The following is a 12,646-nucleotide window of genomic DNA, read 5'->3' on the forward strand; positions in this document are numbered from 1 at the left end:
AAAGTTATTCTGGTGGTTCACCACATGGTGCCTTGACTAGGTCAGACACCCGGTCAAGTTGCAACATTTTTTGATTCCCGTGTTGAAACTACCAGAATGAAGGTATTATTGACGGAGTAGTTTGTTAGATATGCGTCTTTAAAAACTCCGTAAAACAACGAGCAACAGATGGCGCAAACAGCTGGCAAACAAACAACCTTCAGCTGTCGGTTGCAAGCTTAGAAAAAACTATTGAAACGTTCGCTCCGCAAGTGATTACTGTTGTGCGGATACTGTTTTAAATAATACAGTGGTGCGTCGGTCTCTAGATTAAACACTGGGAAAAGAGCCGGTATGTTGCGAATTTCCTTAGCACTGTGAAGTCTGTGAATGACGCATTGCAATTTGATTCAAACTCCTATTCGACATTGCGTTTGCCTGTGACCTTTCTCAAGCAGTTAATGCACCCACACGCGTCCAGGGTGATTCATCGTCCATTTTAGATCTTGTCCTTTATAGTAGGTCTCTGTCTGAGGTACAGGTATCAGTGGAGGATGGGTTGTCCGACCATAAGCTTGTTTCTCTCTCCTGCCTCATGGGCAGCTCGGATGATTTTGTGGCCCAGAAGCGCAAAACTATTAAAGACTGTTCTAGGGCGAATGACGAATCTGTTCTAGATTACCTTGAGTTATCCTTAGATACATTTTCTGGGAACGACGTTAATTATTTATGGAATAAATTTAAATCAATCTGTCATTTTTGTCTTCGAAACTTTATTCCTAATAAAAGTAAATATGTGCGCCGCAAAAAACCCTGGATGACACGCGAAATAATTCATCTAGTACGGAAAGTAAGAAGAAACCGTAGAAGTCGAGTTCACAGTTCCTCCCTCCCCTGCCTAAAGCGAGCACTAGCAGCTAAAATTCGCACAAGTAAACAGTTCTATCATTCCAATACACTCGCACGATTCCTTAAGACAGATCCAGCGAAGTTCTGGCGACACCTCAGCTCAAATCAACAAAAAACTGTCGATTATGTCAAAATTGGGGAAATGTTGATTCACGACAAACAACAAATAGCTACGGAGTTTAATCTTTTCTTTCAGTCAGTGTTCTCGAAGTCTTACACTAGACATTCCTCCTTTAACGAAGAAACTGAAATAAGCTCAGAGTTCATCACATTTGAAGGTATCTTTTCTATGCTACTTAACCTCAAACCTAAATCGTCAAATGGTCCTGATGATATACCAAATGCATTTCTTCGTCGTTACGCTGAGTGGATTTCTAGATTCCTTGTTGTTATCTTCCAGATGTCATTTTCATGTGGCGTTGTTCCGTCAGATTGGCGAATTGCTCGGGTTGTACCCGTTTTTAAAAAAGGAGACCGTACAATGTTAACAAATTATCGCCCAATTTCACTCACCAGCTCTTCGTGTAAACTACTAGAGCATATAATTTCTAATTACATCAATGATTTCCTCGATAAACATGAAATAATCTCACCTTTTCAGCATGGGTTCCGAAAGGGACTTTCTACTACTACTCAGCTCATTTCAACTATTCATTCTTTTGCTTCTATAGTAGATAGGCCTGGTCAAGTCGACGTCATCTTCCTTGATTTTAGCAAAGCCTTCGACAGAGTTCCTCATTCCGGTCTTATATACAAACTTAATGAGATTGGCCTTCCCAGCACAGTTGTTCAATGGATTTCATCTTATTTTCAAATGCGAAAACAATTCGTCGATGTAGTCGGTCACCATACTGATCCTCTTCCTGTAATTTCGGGTGTTCCGCAAGGGAGTGTCCTTGGCCCTCTTCTTTTTTCAATTTTTATTAATAACCTCACTTTTTGTATAGATAAAAGCGTGAGTATTCGTTTATTTGCGGACGACTGTCTATTGTTCAAGGATATTAACTCTACTAGGGACTAAGTTGTTCTGAACGAAAGCCTTAATGCAGTATCTAGCTGGTGCGATCGTTGGGAGATGAAGCTTAACCAAGAAAAGTCCTTGTACATGCGCATCACTAACAAAAAGTCCTCTCATCAGTATGAATACTTTATTGGTGATAACTACATCTCTCGGACGATGCGCTTTAAATATCTTGGTATAACGATTTCTAGCAACTTATCTTGGTCCTCACACATTGAACACGTTTGTGCAGCTGCCCGTCGAAAACTAGGTATGATAAGGCACAAGCTTAAGCACGTGCCTTCTCATGTGAAACTTTTAGCCTATAACACATTGATAAGAACAAAAAAGAATACGCCTGTACAGTCTGGGATCCATTCACAAAAAAAGATATCAAGATATTGGAAGATGTTCAAAAGCAAGCAGCTCGTTTTATATTTAGTCGCTACCACCCGCATGACTCACCTGCTGCCTTAATTCAAAGTAACAACATCATCTCTCTTGAATCACGAAGGAAGCTAGCTAGACTAAAATTTCTTTATCAACTCTGGTTTAAAAAACGCCGGCTTGAATCGTCGTCCTTTCTTCACCCATCCTCGACTAGGCGCACGAGGCATGACCATGCGCATAAAATAACTCCAGTATTCGCTCGAACAAATGCATTTAAATACTCCTTCTTTCCCAGAACCATAACAGAATGGAACAACCTACCTCATCACATATTTATATCTGACAATGTTTTGGAGTCGATTGAGTGTTTGTTTGATGTGTAACTCTTTGCATTGTGTTTTATTTTCCTGTTCCCCACTACCGCCACCCCTCCCAACTTTGTTGTGAGCTATTACATGTGCTTTATTACAATTTTTGCATAATTTTCCCCTGTTCCCCTCTTTCATTTTACGGATTACCTGGTGTTGCGTTTTTTTTTTTTTTACTCCACTTTTGTAATTCCAATCCTGCTTGGGCCGCAATTGGCCTGCAGTATTCCTAAATAAATAAAATAAATAAATAAATAAACCCTATTAACAGTGTTCCAGGCTCGAAGTGTATGCCAAAAGCAGGGTCTAATTTATATTCAACAATTCGGTAATATAAATGAAAACGTTCTGCGACAATGTATAGTCAAAGGTACCGCAACCCGTGCGCTTGCGCAGCTTGAGCGGCGATCAAAGCTGTGCATTCGCACTCTTTTCTCCTGAGAAATGCCACGGAAATTTGTCATTGAGTTTTATTCCTATCAGCAAATAAGTACTTATATAAAAAAAGCAAGAAAAAAGAATACTTCGGTGCTCAAGGAGGTCAGTCATATTTTTTCTAGGTGCATGCCTTGCATTCAGCTCGTTCATATAGTCAGAGCATAACGCAAGCTCCACACACTCTCCTGATTCGTGTGATAGTTTCCTAATTGGGTGACAATTAATGTTCAACTTGTCCTACTGCTTTATGAACGGGGCAAGCACGTGTGAGTAGAACACCCATTTATGTAGAATACGGCATGAGTGAAAAGTGATACCGAACCTACAGACGCCGATAGGGTGCGAACGGAGAGGAGGTTCTTCAGTTTGCACGCCTGCGGCATATTGTGTGCTTCGGGCGTGCACGCACAGTGAAAGCACGACGGAGAGAAAAGGTGGTTGCGCTTTGTATAAAAGGAAAGCGGCCTGTGTGAGCTTTGATTTTCCGCAGTTCGCGTGGGCAGTAGGGCAAGCGCACTCAACGGCTTCAAATCATCCGCTCAATGTAACTTGAAAATGATTGGATATTTGGGAAAGCGCTCAAATATGGAAAACCTCCATTCTATTGGACTTTCGATCTAAATGGTGAGTTATCCATACTATACTTATTCGCGACCTTCAAATATCTACCCACCTCGAGTATAACTAATATTGGAGAGATGTGTACAATCAGGATAATTGGTACGTGTGTTCCAAGCGATGAACCAAGTATCCATTGGGTTACTCTATTCGCAATGTGCAAACCCATCCGACACCTTCTTTTCATAGTCAACGTCTCAGGACCTTTTATTTTTTTTTTCCTCTGGCATCTGAAAATCATCGTAACAGTATCGGAAACCATATAGGTCTGACCCACTCAGATAAGTCCCTCGACTTCGAGAGGTAGGTCTCGACCTCAAAATGACACAACTACCAAGCCGCTTCTTGAGTTATTGTAATACTCCCGGATGGTATCTCCGGGTCGACAGAGAAATACAAACTGCAACGTCTAAGAGTGACCTTTATTACTGACGTTTGTTTCTAATCAACTATGCAATCTTAAATTAAGAAGTTTTTTTTAGTACGTTCCCGTATCACGGTACATCGTAAAAGCAAATTTTGCAAATACGAAGCTTGTTAATACGAGCACGGGCTGACTCTAGCACTATAGGTGCCATGTGTAGGTGCAGTAAAAAACTATAGTCACTTATAGAATAAGAACGGCATGGAGGTTTCTGACTTGTCCCGCCTCCGGCGAGTTTTCGACCACGAATGACACTTAAGCGTCTTTTGAGTTTCGAGCATGCATGCGGAGTCAAAGCATGGCGGAGGGCAAGGAGCACGTGTTGGAGGCCGGGCTTCTAAAAGAGACGCCTTGCCGTTCTCGTCCTTTCAGCCACTATAACTATAGTGGGCTCTAACTACGTGCTGTAGTTTCGAACAAGTTGGTTACCCTGAACAATTAGGCAGCAAGCACTGTGTAGCGCTGCACTTTGTGAACTTTTGGTGGCTCTACATAGTAAGTGTCTTCTTGTGATGAGTTGACTGCGGTTAGGGTGATAAGGAATAAGTAATCTAAGGTGTGGGGACGCCGAGCATCTGGTAGATCGATCGGTAGACCTTGCAACCTTCTTCGTGGAACGCAGAACCGACGCTGGTGTTGCGAGCGTTGAGGATCACGTGCATGGGCTGTTCTTTCGTGAACACCGGGTACTCCATGCCGTCCGGCAGTTCGGGCTTCCTGCGGACGTCGAAACATCGTAATGTAAATATGTCACCTTGTGACAAATCGCAGTGACTGACTCAAAATCACAGTTTCGCTCCGCACTTGTAAAGAGTTACAAAAAAAAAAAGTAGCAATGGTTGACTAAATGCGACGAATTTCCACTTAAACAAGGATCATCTTCGGCAGAGCGTTGTTGAGTCGAAGGATCAGTTTGGCTTGGCAGTGACGCGATTTTATACTCAAAACCACCTCCGTTTTTTAAAAGGCTGAGTATGATAGCCGTCGAGTCAGGTGATGCTGGTACAAAAATATTTAGTACAAGATTGGAGAGTCCACCTTCTAATTGCTTAGTGACGCAAAAAAAAAAAAAAAAAATCACACGAAGATAGTATGTGTCCTCAATATAGCCATCTTTTAAAATCAGATGTTAATTAAGTATATTGTTTCGTAGACTATTTCGTAGACGTCCAAGAGATTGTTCCTATTTTACCTCCTTTACATTATTAAGTTTCCATATTTTCCACGCACCATATCAGATTGCAACATCCTCCCTTACAATATATTCACAGCCTCTAATTTTTATAAAGCACTCGATGATCATCCTTTTTAGGTATTGCCATAGTGCTGTTGTGTTGTAAATCTCTTTGAACATATATTGTACAAACGTTTTCTGCCGTTGATTGTTAATTGTGAAAATGTCAATTACTAATAATTATGATAGCCATGTGTAATGATGGTTTGAATGTCTACTGTACCCCACACACGCATGGGCATTTCAAAAGGCCTGCAGTATGTTATAAATAAATAATTAAATAAATAAATAAATAAATAAATAAATAAATAAATAAATAAATAAATAAATAAATAAATGAGAAAAGCTATATGAGGTAAGTTTCAAACATTCTGTTGAAAAAGACTGGGCGTCAGCCCATCATCAATTACTGCCACACCTTATACTTCCCAAGAGTTATATATATAAATTATTATTCCAGCCACCGTTCGTTGTCACGTCAATGTTTCAATATTGCCACAATAAAATAGTTCAGTATAGTATATACTCACCCGTTGCTGACGTATGAGCTGACAATCTTCATTAGATGCATGCTTTGTGCCCGATCTTCTTCCGTGTACCTCTCTGGAAAGCGAAAGGGCATTCCGAACACGAACTGGAGTTCCTCAAAATGCGTTGCCCCAAACCAGGCAGGCCAGGTTTTCGAAGGGTAGTCGATAACGTAAAAGTACACGGGGCGGTTCAACTTGGCGAAGGCTTCAGCGAAGAATTTGGTTGGGCAATTGATGACGAAATCACCGATAGAATCCACAACCGACCGCCAGACGCCGGTCCAATCCGAGCCACTTCGAACTTTCTGCTGGAAGGCGCCGTTGACCATCATTTGGGTCGTGGTAGGCAGAAAGTTGAGGTAGTGTTTTCCCACAAACTGGGACGCTTGCGTCCTGGTAAACTTGGGAGCATTTTGGGACCCTAGAAGCACGGGATCTTTGAAGTAGGCGAAGACGCTTCCTTCTTCTGTCATGAGACCTGTCATCAAGCTCTCCAGCGGTATTATCAGTCCTTTGTTGATGGCCGTCAACTCCGGGATGGGAAGGAAGTCATCTCCGTGGGCGGGCGAGAAGGGCACGAGCTGATCCATGAACTCTGTATCCTCCGCATGCATAAGGTCTTCGACGGAAACGAACCGGAGACAGTTTACAACTTCAGCCGGATGGCTTTTTGACGATGGGTAGGAACGAGTCAGACAGCCTACCGCTTTCGCCACCCTGTCCACGAAAGCAGGTCCCACTTTGTTCTGCGGCGGCTGTAGCCAGTGATTGCTTCCGCTCGCCATTATGGCACGATGAATCAGTCCCGTGTTTCTTGGCGACAGGAGCAGCGAACTGATGCCTATGGACCCCGCACTTTCACCGTAAACGGTGACTCTGCCGGGGTCGCCTCCGAAACGGGCGATGTTGTCTTGAATCCAACGGAGACACAGATGTTGGTCCCACAGCAGGTAGTTCCCCGTTGACGTTCCTGGACCGGTATAAAGGAAACCTAAAAATCCTAACCTGAAGTTCACCGTGACGACCACGATGTTGCCAACAGCGGCTAGCTTCTTGGAGTTGTAAAGTGGTGAGGATGCTGTTCCTGTTCTAAATCCCCCTCCATGGAACCACACAAGAACACCGAGGTCCACGGTTCTTTCCATCGGAGTCCAGATGTTGAGGTAGAGACAATCCTCCCGGATCTTCTCTCTTTCCACGAGCCACGGTGCTGGAGGCATAGAACCGTTGGCCTGAGCGCAGGGACTCGCAAACTCAAGGGCATCTAGGGTTGTTGGGTACCAAGGTTTGGATGGCACAGGCTTGCGGAAACGGAGCTCTCCCACTGGCGGTTCTGCGTAGGGAATTCCAAGAAACTGGTCTATCATAACTCCGTCCACGTCTTCGGTGAACCCTCTGACATGTCCACTTGAGGTTTCAACCGTGACATACCCAGTGCCGGAATTCAGTCTGGCAAGAGAGCACGCGGGTGCTAAAAATGCAGCCAAGAAAACGGATGGGATCGACAGTGCCATTTCTTCTGCTACTCTGACCGCCGAAAGAATTCTTGAAACGTTTATATGAGCGAAGAAGACAGGAAACCATTAATTATTTTAAGACCGCTGATTGCTTTGTAGCGTTACAGGAATGGAGATGAATGAGTGCAATAAATTCTCTTTAGGCCGATTGTCGTTGGTTGCCGTTCATTGCGCACAGTCATGCCTCAGAGAAGCTGGTAGCAATTTTCGTTGTTCTCATTTTATCTTAAATGCTCATTGTAAACGTAGGTAGGTTTCTGAAAAAATACGCTGAAAGGATTCCATAGGCTAATCGCTCCTCAAAATCAAACGGCCTCGAATTGAAAATGTCACAGCAATTACAGCTTTGAGCAAAGAAGATAGCGAAGCCCTTTTAAAGCGCAGTTCTTAGGCGCCCTTTTCCTGGATGAGCGGCGTCGGCGTTGCCGTCGGCGTCGGCATGACAGCGCTAAATTTAGCGTGAAAATTGACGTCACGTAACCTTAACACCAATTATATTCTCCGCTACTTGGCCTCAACACCAATTCAATTCAAGCGGGGAAATTCAGTTTCTCCTCTAGATTTAGCGGGGAATCGAATTGGTGTTGAGGTCACGTGACGTCAATTTTCCCGCTAAATCTAGCGGAAGAACTGAATTTGTTCTTAGTTGACGTGACACCAAGTCATGTGACGTCATTTTCCCCGCAAGATTTAGAGGGAAAACCGAATCGGAGGAGAAGGAGTAGAAGACGAGGAGGGGAGGAGGAGAGGGTGCGGAGAGAAGGAGGGGCATATCCTCCCCTTTGTCCCTCCTCTCCTCCTCTTCAAGAGCTACGCTCGATTTTCGCATTACAGAGATTTGTAAGTCTTTCACTTTTTTACTTTTGACACTGCAGGAGGAAAAGATATACTGGAATAAAGATAACGTATAGGCGTCTCGAAACTATACTGCAGTCTTGATAGTTCTACGTGGGTAGCCAAGACAAATTTCACAACAGTCGAACGCAGAATGTGCTTTGAAATATACCCCGGTAACAAGCTATTCAGAAAAAAAAAAAAAAATAGAGCGTAGCTTTTAACCGTTTGTTTCTGGCTTGAGCGGCGTCGCCGTCGACGTCGGCGTAACAGCGCGTTGCATTATCGGACGTCTCCCATAACGATGTCATACGTGACGTCACGTGTGACGTCACTGGCGTAAAAATTTCCCGCTAAATTTAGCGGGAAACGTTTCCCGCTAGATTTGGTGGGGAAATTTGCCCGCTAGATTTGGCGGAAAATTATTCCGCTAAATTTTGCGAAGAAATTTTCCCGCAAAATTTAGCGGAAAATTTTTCTCGCAAAATTTAGCGGAACAATTTCTCACCAAATTTAGCGGGAAGTTTTCTCTAAAATTAGCGGAAAAATTTCTTGACAAACTTAGCGGGAAAATTTTACCCTTGTGACGTCACACGTGACCCTCCCCTCCTTTCCCTCCCCTCTTCCTCCTCAAGAGCTGCGCTCTATTTCGGCATTACAGAGAATTGTAAATGTCCTTCATTTTTCATTACCAATCTTAAAAAAAAAGTTCTGCTCTTCTTTTTTTAAAAATTTGTTCTTCCTCTGTCCTTCTATTAAAGCGCAATCATGTTTTCTGTACAATACCAACTCGTTCAACAATCAGCACTTTTCATTATATGGCAACACTGATGCCCATGAGTTAACAAGAGATCCTCTTCCATATGCGAGAAGCTAACTCCTGCATGCACTTAAAAAAATTTGGAGCATCTGCTTCCCCGAAAATCACGTATTTATTTATTTATTTATCTATTTATTGTACATACCCTCATGCGCCGAAGCACTGTAGAGGAGAGCGGTAAAGCAAACAAAAACAAAAATAAAATGACAAAACAAAAAAGATGCTGCAAGAAATTCAAACATCAAAAATACACTCCGAGTGGCAAAAGCTGAAAGCAACATCTGTTACAAACAAAATAAACAAAATAAAATGTCTCATGTCGGCTCATCAAACCGAAATGTAAACAAAGATTAGCGAAAAAGAAAATAATCAGGAATAGTTGCGATATCTGGTGGAAGGTGGCTCCAGTCATTTGATGTATGCGGGATAAATTAATAAAAACAACTGTTCGTTTGGCAACGTGTTAATCCAACTTTATTGTGATGGTCCAGACGGGAAGAGCAATAGTTAGGCAATGTAAAAAAAAATGGTATCGCAGCGACCGATGATGATACACTTTATGAAACAGGCAAAGTCGAAAAAACTTTTTACACAATGACAAAGGGGGTAACAACAAACTGAACTTCATTGATGATATGCTGGCTGTTCGATCACAATTAGACAGAATGAAACGAACGGCGTTATTTTCAACTAGTTCGAGAGCTTTATGTAGAAAGGCGTGGTTAGGATCCCAAATAGAGGCTGCGTATTTTAATTTTGACCTTACAAGAGTGTTATAAAGAAGAAGTTTTAAGTTAATTGGGGCCGTTCTGAAGTTCCGTCGTAGGTATCCTAACATGCGGTAAGCGTTGGCGATAATTATATCTATATGAGGTTTCCAGGTTAAAGTCGATGATACAGTAACACCCAGATAACGATATGAGTTTACAGATTCAAGTTGAATGTCGGTTAGTGTATATGCTGAAGGGCGCGCGCCTTGCCGGGAAACCAGCATTGGTTTGCATCTGTTAGGGTTTAGTTCCATACGCCATTTTTTTTTTGCACCAAAGAGTAATATTATTTAAATCAGATTGCAAAAGGCATTCATCGTCATCATCATGAACTTCCCGATAAATTACACAGCCATCCGCGTATCAATGCATAGAGGAAGAAACACAACTTGGTAAATCATTAATGAATATTAGAAAAATAAGCTGGCCTAAAACCGAACTTTGGTGTAAGCTCGATACCACATCAGTCAGGGATGAATTAATTCCATTTAGAGTTCCATATTTTGAGCAATTGGTAAGAAAGCATCCCAGCCAGGTTGACAAATTAGGGTCTAGGTTTAATGAAGAAATGTTAAGCATTAGTAACTTATGATTAATCTTGTCGTATGCTTTAGAAAAATCGAGAAAAATAAGTCAGCCTGGTGGTTTTTGTCCAGTATAGCGTGCAAAGAATGGGTGAAATGAAGCAGCTGCGTTTCACAAAAAAAAAAATGGGCGACAGAAATCATGTTGAGCAGGAGCGAAAAATGAATTTGATTCAAGGTAATTAAAAATATGAGAGTACAGTGTGTGCTCCATGATTTTACAGGAAATACTTGTTAGTGAAATGGGTCGATAATTTAATGGAGAATGCTTGCTACCGGACTGATGCAGTGGAACCACCTTCGCAGTTTTCCAAGGATGAGTACATTTTAGTTTGTCTTAGAAATTTTGAGGTAATATCTTAGCGTCCACATGACGATGCTACTTTCAAAAATTCAATTAACTTTACAATTCCAGTAGGCTCCATGGCAATGGGAAACTTTGGGCTAAACTCACAACGTGGAACTTCATAAAATACATTTCCATCACCTACTGAAAAAACTATATGAAAAAATAAAAATAATAAACACTGATGAATATTCTGCCGGAGGGATTAACGCACCAGACCATCGCTAAGAGAAATTAAGCCGTCTTCATTCATATTAACAGTCTTCCGGAACTTGTTGGGGTGATTTACGACACATTCGGTAAACTGGTCTTAAGGAGATTTTCTTTGACGTCAGATACAGCTTGGGAATATTCGGCCTCAGCCGCAAAGTATGCTTCCCACCGACCAGTCGTGTTACATAATTTAGCTGAACGAAAAAGTCGCGGTTTTTTATTGGAAATACGTTTTAGGGTATCAATATACCAAGGTGCTTTAGCATCAGATTGAATAAACCCGACGGGCACATGCGCATCAATCAGTTCGTTCACTTAAAAAAAAAAAATCCAACTTTCCTGCACGCTTCGTTGATAAAATCGTGGCAGATATATGTCCAGGTAGCTGCACTGTTTTTGGTTAATAAGATCAAAATTGGCTTTATTGAAGTCAGAAATAAGCTTCACTTTTTCAATATTGATTGGGGGAGAACCTGAGATCAAAATTTAACAATGAGTGATCGCTTAAGCTTGAAAGATACGTAAGGGAAGATGGAAGTTCAGGGTGTGCCGACAAAATTAAATCAAGTATGTTCGCTGTATCATTGGCATACCTTGTTGGTTTGGTTACCAGCTGTGTCAAATGAAAACACTCACACAGATGCAAAAATTGCTGACTCTGAGCTGAAACAGGTTGAAAAGGAGGTGGGCCAGACCACATAATATCACGGAAATTAAAATATCCTAATAAAAATATGAGGACTAGGATACTGAAAAATAACAAAATTCATAACGGCATGTAAATCATCAATAAATGTCGCGGCGCTGTTTGGGGGGCGGTAGCAGACACCCAGTAAAATTCTTGCGTTGTTTAAAGTGATACAATCCCACACCATTTCTAGATCGGAAGCAACATCTACGCAAAAGGCAGGTATGCTCTGTGATACGGCTATGAGTGTGCCACCCCCGTGTCTCCCGTCGCTGTCAAAGCGATATACATTATATGTTTTATCGCCTTGGAAATTTCAGAGCTGCAGACATGTTTACTGGGCCATGTTTCCGCAATAAAAATTAGGCCTGCGTTCGTTGAGCTTTCAACAGAGTGAAGCTGATCTGGTTTTTCATAACACTTCTTATGTTAGTAAACGTAACTGAAACATATGGCAAAAAAAGTAACATGTTCATCAATTGGGGAATGGAATCGGAACAATCTAACGATCTACGAGCTAGGCGAATGAAGATGCTGAAAATATGTTTAGACCTACAAAAAACAAGCCTGTACTCTGGCACTGAGCATGCAAGTGTTGGCGGCAGTGTTGTGCCCGTTACCGAAAATAAGTAACGAAATAGCGTTATTCGTTAGCTTGAAAAAAGTTAACGCGTTACAGAGCTCCGTTACCATTTTGCAAATGTAACGAAATAGCGGTGCCGTGACTTGCCATGACAAAGGGACGTTACTTTTACGTTAGTTTGTCTTTACTTTGTGTCTCAATGTTAGTATATGACAGCTGTTTATAATAAACCGCATCCATAAACTTTGGCAGCAGGTTATTTATTTGTACTCTACAGAGCCGGAGCATTACAGCAGAGGAGTGAAGTACAGATCACATTTATACGTTGGAAACTCACACAAACAGCACAAGCAGGCAGGGATTCTGAAAGAATGTGACGTCTTTCTGGTCACGGTCGCGGT

General features: G+C 41.9%; 1 protein-coding gene across 1 annotated transcript; it reads right to left on the reverse strand.

Moving 5' to 3' along the window:
- Positions 1-4,677: 4,677 nt before the first annotated feature.
- LOC8041699 (acetylcholinesterase-1) lies at positions 4,678-7,404 on the reverse strand. The gene is made up of 2 exons (XM_029966818.4): positions 5,891-7,404; positions 4,678-4,843 (listed from the first exon to the last, which is right to left on the reverse strand). Exons 1-2 carry the CDS (start codon positions 7,402-7,404, stop codon positions 4,678-4,680), a joined length of 1,680 nt encoding a protein of 559 aa, XP_029822678.4.
- Positions 7,405-12,646: the final 5,242 nt, after the last annotated feature.

The sequence above is a fragment of the Ixodes scapularis genome, unplaced genomic scaffold (assembly GCF_016920785.2).
Source record: "Ixodes scapularis isolate PalLabHiFi unplaced genomic scaffold, ASM1692078v2 PGA_scaffold5__190_contigs__length_132052651, whole genome shotgun sequence".
Taxonomy (NCBI): domain Eukaryota; kingdom Metazoa; phylum Arthropoda; class Arachnida; order Ixodida; family Ixodidae; genus Ixodes; species Ixodes scapularis.